Source organism: Hydra vulgaris, chromosome 06 (assembly GCF_038396675.1).
Source record: "Hydra vulgaris chromosome 06, alternate assembly HydraT2T_AEP".
Taxonomy (NCBI): Eukaryota; Metazoa; Cnidaria; class Hydrozoa; order Anthoathecata; family Hydridae; genus Hydra; species Hydra vulgaris.
In genome coordinates this window covers 20,236,235-20,246,884 of record NC_088925.1, presented here as the reverse complement: position 1 = coordinate 20,246,884, position 10,650 = coordinate 20,236,235, and the positions used below count along the sequence as shown (strand labels likewise).

Here is a 10,650-nt window from a genome sequence, read left to right as displayed (position 1 = left end):
AAAGCTCGTCAAAATTCGTTGTTCCATAATCTACAATCAGTACTGATTTCACCAATGCTAGTAGAAAACATTATTCAATAAAGCAAATAAGCCGGAAGTTGACGGGATTGATCTAGAAATACATCAAATAGTATTGGATAAAATTGAAACAGAAGTTAATGTTAAAAATGATTCTTTCCTTAATAACGTAAATTTAATGACGAGTCAAGTTAGCGAAAAAAATTGGGATATTATCTGGTGCTTTTTTTTAAAATGCACGAGTTCCAGATTATTTTTAAGTTGAAATAATCAAAATAGAAAGCTGTTTTTTTTTTCAAATAAGGATGGTCTTTTCAGTGTAGTAACAAAGTAAAGTGCAAAAGCTAAAGGTGATGTGCACCAGTTGTTAAAAGAATGGTTCTACGTGACAATGTCTAACAATAAAAAATTACTGCCGTCATAGATGGTTTACTAAATCGTCAGTGAGAAGCTATACTGCTTTTGCTGGAGACTGCTGTTAATACAACAGAAACAACAAAACAACCCAAACTTGTCACTGAACTTTAGAAGTGGTGGTAGCTGAATTAAAAGTTATATAATAATGAGATATAACCATTTATGTTGCTTTGAAAAATGGAAAAGATTGGCAACAGGACATAAGCTGCACAAAACAATTGATGCTGAACGAATAAAAAATCTATTTTTAATAGATGCGTGGACCATTCGCTCAACTTGTGTGTTCAACTTTTTTACTGGAAATACTTCATATGTTGCATAACTTGAAACTTTTGAGAGAAAGTTCTCCTTCTTTGTTGCTTTCTCCCATCGATGGGATACTTTAATTGAATAGACTGTCAACAACACGCTGGAGTGCAAATCATGCTGCCGTTAAGCTGTTGAAAAATAAGTTTGAAGAATGTGCGGCCGCAATTGAAGCACTGTATGTCATTCTTATAAAATTTTGATACAGCGAAAAATCTTTTATCTGTTGTCAGTGATTTTATACTACTCTGCTACCAGTACAAATGGGCTGCTGTTCTTGTTGAAGCTGATCACGTTTCGTTATAAAATACTCTTAAATACTCTTATTATCATTGTATCAGCAGAAAACAAGCTTACTTAAGCAAGCTTACTTAAGCAAGCTTACTTAAGCAAGCTTACTTAAGCAAGCTTACTTAAGCAAGCTTACTTAAGCAAGCTTACTTAAGCAAGCTTACTTAAGCAAGCTTACTTAAGCAAGCTTACTTAAGCAAGCTTACTTAAGCAAGCTTACTTAAGCAAGCTTACTTAAGCAAGCTTACTTAAGCAAGCTTACTTAAGCAAGCTTACTTAAGCAAGCTTACTTAAGCAAGCTTACTTAAGCAAGCTTACTTAAGCAAGCTTACTTAAGCAAGCTTACTTAAGCAAGCTTACTTAAGCAAGCTTACTTAAGCAAGCTTACTTAAGCAAGCTTACTTAAGCAAGCTTACTTAAGCAAGCTTACTTAAGCAAGCTTACTTAAGCAAGCTTACTTAAGCAAGCTTACTTAAGCAAGCTTACTTAAGCAAGCTTACTTAAGCAAGCTTACTTAAGCAAGCTTACTTAAGCAAGCTTACTTAAGCAAGCTTACTTAAGCAAGCTTACTTAAGCAAGCTTACTTAAGCAAGCTTACTTAAGCAAGCTTACTTAAGCAAGCTTACTTAAGCAAGCTTACTTAAGCAAGCTTACTTAAGCAAGCTTACTTAAGCAAGCTTACTTAAGCAAGCTTACTTAAGCAAGCTTACTTAAGCAAGCTTACTTAAGCAAGCTTACTTAAGCAAGCTTACTTAAGCAAGCTTACTTAAGCAAGCTTACTTAAGCAAGCTTACTTAAGCAAGCTTACTTAAGCAAGCTTACTTAAGCAAGCTTACTTAAGCAAGCTTACTTAAGCAAGCTTACTTAAGCAAGCTTACTTAAGCAAGCTTACTTAAGCAAGCTTACTTAAGCAAGCTTACTTAAGCAAGCTTACTTAAGCAAGCTTACTTAAGCAAGCTTAGCTAATAAAGATCTAAAAGGGTAGTTTAAAAATATTTTGGACAAAGAAATAGAATTAACCATATCGAGCAATTCTTTTTAAAGATTTTCCTTAAGGTAGTTCTTTCAAAATTTTAAGTACCAACTTCAACATTAGAAAAGTATGACAATGTAAGTCATCCAGGCAATGACAATGTTAATAGCTAACATCAAACAAAAAGTCTATAGTGGAAACTGCAAAAGATATCCTTGAAACCAAAATGATGCTAAGTGTAAAAAGCGATTTCTCAGCTTCTTGGAAAACCTACCAATAAGTAGAGATAAATTAAGAACAATTTTGGTTGAAAACGGCCCAAAATAAGTTTGTAATGATTTCTATGAAGATAAATGGAAATTTTCAGCCGTGTATTATAAAAGAAAACTTCTAAATGATGAAGAAGTTTTTAGAAAAACTTCTTCGCCATTTGGATTTCCAGTATTCTGTATCGACTGATAAGGTTTTCTGTTTTTGCTGCAATCTTTTTGAAGGAAAATTAAATTTAAGCCAATGTTAAATGTCGGTCATTGGCCGACAACACCCCCCAATATTGTCGGCCGCTTTTTTTCTAAAGGATATTTTTTTTTCTTTCAAAATTTCTAGATATAGAGGACTTTTTAAAAAAATTGACGATTGTGCCCCCCCCCCCCCTACTTCGAAACCCGTGTCGTCGGCCTTGACAAGTATTTTCTCGGGATGAATGCAATCATTGGCATAACATGTCAGCAATACTTTCTGCACATCAAATTATAAAGGTTATTATATCTCTTGTAAGAGTCTAGGTGTATAAAACTTAGCCTACATGGCAGCAGTGATAAACTTTATGTTCTTGACAATGGCAATTTTTTAAGATTATAACATTCATTTCCTTATTTAATCCAACCATGCATGAACATCTCAGAAGAATACAAAATGATGGTAAAGGACATATTCACTATTCATATTCACTTTGGGTAACATTATTAAAAATGAACTTAATAAAGTGCTTTTAAATGATATGAAAGGCAAAATCATTTCATTAGTTAAAAAGGTAAAGCATTTTTCATTCTTGATTGCACATGAGATATCAGCCGTACAGAACAAATGACCATGATAATAAGATTTGTTAATTTTTTTCAATCTTCAATAACTGCATTATTTTAATCTGATAATGAAGGATTTCACGAAATTAGCACACTACCAGTAAAAAAAGACTTTTGCGGTTTGTAACATTAATAGAGACCACAGGTGAAGCTATGGGCCACTTTTTGATAAATCAGCTCAAAAACTCTTCATTGTCAATTGAAGACTTAAGAGGACAGGGTTATGATAAATGGAGCTATAGGAAGAGAAAAAAAAAAGGATTAAAAAAAAAATCCTTGTTTTTAATCTATGTACTTTTTGTGCCCCTTGCAGCCCACACACCTTTAACCTAGTGGTTAACAATGCCACTTTGTGTTGCATTAAAGCTACAGCCTTGTTTGATGTCTTTCAACAACTTAATGTGTTCTTTGCTGCATCTACTCGTCAATGGCATATACTGAAATGAAACACAATATCTTTGACTATTAAACCACTGAGTGATACTCGTTGGTCAAGCAAGATTGATACTTTAACTCCCATCAGGTATCAGTTATCACATGTCTACGATACATTGTTTGAAATTGTGGAATAATTAAATTTAAAATGTTCATCTGGTACCCTGACTAAGTTTGAAGCATAAGGTCTTCTAAAGAGCATAAGTTCACTTTAAATTTGTTGTAGCAGCAACAAGTAAACTGTTGCAATAAAAACACTTTACTCTTAAGAAAAAGTAAATAAGCTCAAAAACACAAAAAAAATTGTAAACAACATGAGAAGTGGTATTGAATTTGAGAGAATTTTGGTTGATGCTTAAGGGATTGTTAAAAAAATCAATAATGAAACGATTTTACAACCAGAGATAAGAAGGAGGAGAAGAAAACTCTTCACTTACAAGTCAGAAGATAAACCCATTGATAATCCTAAAGAGTAGTACAGAACTAATATCTTCCTTGCAATATTTTACAGTGCATTTAGTTCTGTAAAAGAGCGATTTGAAACGCAATTGAAAGAAATCACAAAATTGTTTGGTTTTTTATACAATATAAGAGACCTCAAAATGAAAAGTTCAAAAGAACTGATGATTTTTTGTATTAACTTGTAAAAGGCACTTACGCAACATTATCCCTGAAGAAACCCATCTTTTAAAAAGGACATTGATTAAGATACCCATCTTTTAAAAAGGACAGCGCTCTGCTCCAAAATTTCAGAAACTACTCATCGAATACAAAAAAATGCGAACCTGGAAAATGTGCGGAGCTGTTTATGTCAAAACAAGTTGGAAATGGACTTCCAAATTTGTTTGTAGCTCTTTGTATGCTATTGACTTAACCAATTTCGGTGGCAAGTAAAAAAAAAAGTTTCTCAAAACTGAAACTATTTACGCAGTTCCATAGGCCAAAAAAGTCTTCTAGGACTTGCCACAATTTTCATTAAAAAAATACATAGCAGACCAACTTAAAATTAAAAATCTTATAAAAGACTTTTCAAAAATCTTTATTTTTGAAAAGTCTTTTATAAGGTAATAAGTCTTTTTAATAAGTCTTTTAGCCAGGAAGGTATCGTTGTATTAAAAGAGAGAACTAAAAAATCCTCGTTAAGTAAAACAAAATTTTAAATGAAATCAGTTTTTTTTGTATTTGTTATACAATTTAAATTAAAAATATTTACATAATTTTTCTTGGGATTTTTTTGCTATTTAAGGTTTTCTAATTTTGTTGTTTAATACAAGTTATGCAATATATAATATATACCGTGTTCCAATAATCCCTCTAAAAAATGAAGCGTTGATTTGATGTTGATCAACGTTGATTTTGCGTTGACATTAGCGATCAACAGCGATCAGCTATAAATGGACGTTGTTGCAACGGCAATATTATCAACAGCAAATCAACGTTTATTTACAAACACTAAGTGTTCGTTGATTTTCTGTTGACAAAAAACAAATTTATTGAGCCGTTTACTAACAGTAATTTGCAGAGCAAACAGCATGTTCTGCTGGGATTTTTTTGTTATTTTTGGTGGTAATAAAACGTTTGTTCAAATTTTTAATTATATTACGATATGAAATGAATATGAACTTTATTGAAAAACATATACTTTATTTAGTAATTATATTTTCAGTTCTTGAATAAAGATTATCCTAATGAAATTAGGGTAGTTCTTTAACATTACTATTATCATAGCAAATTAGTAATGTTTATGATTGCAAGTATTTGCCTGATAAATTCTGTTCATCTAGATTCAGACATTCAAAAGATTTTTAAAGTTTCTAAAGATGTGCACATCGATATATTGATGTTTTCAATCACTTTGCCTGAAAATAAATTTTGTTTAAGTAAAGTTGAATCTAATTATGGTGATGTTGATGACATTGCTGTTGAAAATAGTTTATACAGTAGTATTGATACTCTAACTTCAACAAAAGATTTTTTAAATGAGTGGTCATTAAAATACTGTATAAAAGATGATGCTTTAAATGCACTTTTGTTTCACTTAAATAAATTTACTCCATCTATACCGAAATGCAGGCAGACATTACAAAAATCTCTTCAAAAAGTTAATGTTTTATATGTCAGTGGAGGTGATTATATATATCTTGGAGTTGAAAGTGCAATCGATTATTATATATCAACAGTTGGAAATAAGGAAAAACTTGATCTAATTGTAAGTATTGATAGTGCATCTATGTTCAATAGTAAAAAGACTTCCATTTGGCCTATACTAATTACAATTACCAGAAAAGGACCATATGCTGTTGCAATTTGGTATGGTCAGGGAAAACCAAACAATTTAAATGAGTACTTTAAAGATTTTATTTTTGAAATGAAAAAAATGGGTATAAACAGCTGCAGGTGACTATTAAAGCTTTTGTTTTTGATGCGCCTGCAAGAGCATTTGTTAAATGCATTATAGGGCATAGTGGCTACCATAGCTGTGAAAGATGTATGGCAGTTGGCACACAAAAAGATGGTGTAAGATTATTGGAAACAACTGCTTTACTTTGCACTATCATGGCTTTTAAAAATAATTTGTATAAAGAAGAAGGTCATCAACTTGAGAGTCTTTCTCCGCTTGTTCAGTTAAATTTCCCAATGGTAACTGGATTCCCATTGGACTATATGCACCTTATATGTCTTGGGGTAGTTAAAAAACTTCTAATAAACTGGTGTAAAGGTCCCCAATGTATTAGAATAAGTCAATCTGTTAAAGACAGTATTTCAAATGAACTCATAAATTTACGAAGTTATACACCATCCAATTTCTAACGTAGACCACACTCTTTAAATGAACTTGAGAAGTGGAAAAGGAAAAGAGTTTCAATTCTTTCTGCTTTATGCTGGACCTGTTGTTTTAAAAAGGAAAAATAAATAAAACTAGCTATGACTTATTTATTTCTCTTTCAATTGCTATGCACATACTGCTTTCTGATAAAATGCTGAAAAATGAATTGTTAGTTTTGCCATATGCTAAACAGTTGCTTATATGGTTCGTTAGAGAAGTACAAATTTTGTATGGGGAGATCTTTGTAACATACAATACTTATAACATGATTCATTTAGCTGATGATTGTGTTAACTTTGGTGATAGTCTTGATCATCTATTAGCTTTTCCTTTTGAAAACTTTTTGGGTCAAATTAAAAAAATGGTGCGAAAATCACATCAGACTGTTGCCCAAATAGTGAATCAACTAGATGAGAGAAAAAAGTTGGATATTTTTCTTAGAGAAAGGAATGGTAAAGAAATTTCTGTCCAAGTGGTAAATAAAAAGATCACATCAAATCTATGAGAGTTTATTTCATTCAAGACAAAGGGTTTATTTTAGTAGAAGAGGTTTTGGTAGATCTTTTAAAATGCAAGGCTCTAAATCCTCATTCCGTTCAAAAGTTTTTTTCTGATTGTTCTGAAACATCTTATTTAGACGTTTGTTATGTAAATTCATTAGCCAACCTAAAAACAATTTTTCTGAAAAAAAAGAACTTTTGAAAAAAGGCTTGATGATCAAAAAGTTCAAAAACCATTCAAAAAGGTGGTTATGCTTTTTTTCTGCTTAGACATAGTGATATTGGTTATGATCACTGATTTCTTGAATTAAAAACACAAATTTTGATTATACTTGCCATCCATCATTTTTTAAAGAATGTCTGTGCATGTGTCATTTTGTAAAATTTGGTATAAATTTGTCAAATATATAGTTTATTGAATAATTTTAAAGTGAGTTGAATGCATTTTAATTTATAAATTTTCTCTGTGAAACAAATACCTGGTATGTATATAGAAATAATAAAATATTTATGCTGGAGTTTTACATTAATAAATCTAAAAAGCGTTTTACAAAGTTCATTGTTTTTAATCTCTAATGTATTTTTAATTTTATTTTGTAACTTATATAAGATTGTTTAGAATTAAATTGCACCAGAATATTGAAATGTCAATTTTTAAATGGAAAAATTAAAGAAGTGGAAGTGATTGCTAAAAGTTGGATGAAAAATGATAGGAAATGCTTCTGGCCGCCATTTAAAAATCCGCTGCAATTCGTAAAGCTGTCACAACCTTGCAGGCACTGGAAGATATACCCAGACAGGCACTGGAAGATATACCCAGCTAGGATTTTATGCACTACAGGTTTGCATATTACTATAAAAAAATGAAAAATAATTGAATTAGATACTGAACTGTATGTTTTGACCAGTGCACTGGAGAGGATAAACATGTGCTGATGCAAATTTATTTTGGATCCCCCTTTACAATATGACTATTCTCTCATTTAATATCACTTATTTTAAATCCAATATTCCAATGGGCATATGTTTAAATAATATGTTCTGAATGTCTTTAGAATGTTTAAAAAAGATTTCCAACTATTAAAAAAAGTTTTTTTAATCATTGACAAAAACATTTTTATTTTGGAGTCTTTATAAAAAAAAAGTTTTTTTAACAATGTTTTTAGTTTTTTTTTTAAACTCTTAGTGTTTTTTAAAAAATAAAAAATTCATTAATTTTTATGGGTTTTTCATTAAAATTCATTAATTTTTATGCAGTGCACCAACTGCACCCCGTTCTCATAGGGCCTGCTTTTGCCGCAAACATTTCAATTACGTTTTCATTAGATATTGATAAATGATTTTACGTACATAGATTTGTGTTTAGATTTTTATGAAGAAGCTCAGTCACGCTTAGAAAAAGCAGCAGATGCTTCAAATATTGAAAATGACACCGCAGAAAAAAAAGGGACCAAGCGAAAGTAAATTTTACTAAAATTAGTTTTTAATAAATAAAAAATTTTGCAATAAAGAATTACACAAATCATGCACTTTTTTTGTTTAAAAAGTAAAGTTTATATTAAAGGAGAAAGACGGCAATGACATTCTGTGAAAGTGATGAAGATATTGTGGTTGGTGATGAAGGACTATACGGAAGACATTATTTTGATAGTTCAAATAGCCAAAGAACATCTAACATGATTCCAAATATAGCAGGTTAACTATTTTTGTAAAAGAAAAATAATGATTTGTTAAAATAAACATGCTTTTTTTTTTTACTGAATTATAGATGTTTTTAAATCGATATTAACTCCCCATTTACACAGTGAAATAGCAAGCTTTTCAGTTGCTGAAAATAACATTGACTTCTCGAAAGAAGCTGATCTATCTCAAAGGAAAATGATGTTGTCTTCAAATATATTGGTAAAAAAAAGTCCTAATGTTGCGTTTGTTCTAATTAAAATCTGTGTGCCTCTGCAGTAAAAAATTTAATAGAAATCAGAACTATATGTTATAGAATATAATTTTGTTGACAAATATTTTATAAATATATGTTTGTTGACAAGTTTAAATAAAAATCACTATAGAATGTTTGAAAATTTTGTTTAATTTTTGTATGTATAATTTATCTATACCTAGGTAGAAAATGGCTCTAAAAATTGTGTTTTGGATAAAGAGGATAACAGAGAAAGATATTTGTCTTGCCAGGGTAAATAAAATTTTTAAGAATGTATATTTCAATGTGTTAATCAAAGTTTTATTTATTTTTTCCATTTAGGTAATTTTTCATGGTTAATTTTTTACAAAATATTTTACATAAATAATAATAATATTATTTATTTTAATACATTTTTTTTTAAGATTTTCAAAAAGTTGCGTTGAGTTGGATGGCAAAAATAGATAAAAAGGTACTACTGCTGCTTTTTATTTTAATATCAAGGAATCAAAAAATCCAGGTATTGAAATCAAGATAATTTCATTCATATAGAATGAACATAATATGTATTCTGACCCTTAAGTAATTTTTATTTTTTTAATAATAGATGAGTTCTCTTAGTCGTTGTGGAGGTAATACTCCATATAAATCGGCTTTTGCTTTTGGAAAGTTGTTGATGAGCGAAGACGCTGGGGCCTGTTTTAATGTCTCTGGTGGTTCATTGAAGATAAATTTTAAAACATACACCCTGTATCATATGATAGTGGGTAAGAATGGTTTTATGCATTTTTTTAGATTTTTTTTTTACAGGAAATATATTTTGTTTATCCCAGTCAGTCATTTATGTAACTATTTGCTATAATTTCTGCAGTTTGATTTTTTTCAAATTTGATTTAAATTTTCGATTTAGATGCGATTACACGACAGCATCATGATGCAAAAATTTGCGAATGTCATTCAGGCATTTCTGAATTTTTAAGGCAATCAGGAACACGACTCAATCGAAAAGTTTTAAAAATTAACAATGCTGCAAACCCTAAATAAATTGTTTGAAAATGTAAATTTTGTGTTAAATTCAATAAAAAACTTTCTTACTTAACGCAGTGCCTACTTTATTTCATTATTCTTTTGAGTTAGCTTTGAATTGCTCTATCAATAAATTTTTTGCTAAATCCTTTATTTACAGCCTGTTTTTTACAAAACAAATAAATATTTGAGCAATATGTATAAATTTTATATACAAATGTTTTATATATATACATATATACATACATAATATATATAAATTATAAATTAGTAGAAAATCACTTAACAAAAATTTTTTCATTTAACACTGTGTTTCATCAATAAAAAGACTCATCAAAAATAATGAGTTTTTTTTATTGATAAGAGCATTTCTGATGAGTCTTTTTATTGATAAAACACAGTGTTAAATGAAAAAAATTTTGTTTAGTGATTTCCTACTAATTTATAATTGCTCTGTTCTTTTAAGAACATTGAGCACTCTATTTTTTAGAATACATTTTAAAGTTGTTTAAATATATATATATATATATATATATATATATATATATATATATATATATATATATATATATATATATATATATTTCGTAAATTGTTGATATATTTTTTTGATATATGCATCAAAAGCGATATCAAAATGCCGTCGGCTATTATAAAAATCAGTGTTGAATCACCAGAATAAATGTTTGTTGATTAAACGTTGAAAAGCAACATTCGATCAACGTTTTTTGTAAACACCAAATCAACGTTGATAAGTGGCTAACATTTTGAACAAAAAATCAATATGGAATCAATGTTGACGAGAAACATTGAATCAACATCAAGTCAACGCCTCATTTTTTAGCGGGATATATACG

General features: G+C 29.6%; 1 protein-coding gene across 2 annotated transcripts; it reads left to right on the top strand.

Moving 5' to 3' along the window:
* Positions 1 to 4,924: 4,924 nt before the first annotated feature.
* On the top strand, positions 4,925 to 9,866 carry LOC136081713 (uncharacterized). Of its 2 annotated transcripts, none has more exons than XM_065799504.1 (9): positions 4,925 to 5,091; positions 7,472 to 7,693; positions 8,219 to 8,312; positions 8,417 to 8,547; positions 8,621 to 8,754; positions 8,971 to 9,040; positions 9,193 to 9,239; positions 9,375 to 9,534; positions 9,678 to 9,866. In XM_065799504.1, exons 1-9 carry the CDS (start codon positions 5,058 to 5,060, stop codon positions 9,809 to 9,811), a joined length of 1,026 nt encoding a protein of 341 aa, XP_065655576.1. In that variant the 5' UTR covers positions 4,925 to 5,057; the 3' UTR covers positions 9,812 to 9,866. The 2 variants fall into 2 exon arrangements, with proteins under 2 accessions (XP_065655576.1, XP_065655575.1); XM_065799503.1 differs by having other exon boundaries at positions 9,193 to 9,287.
* The last annotated feature ends 784 nt before the right edge of the window (positions 9,867 to 10,650 follow it).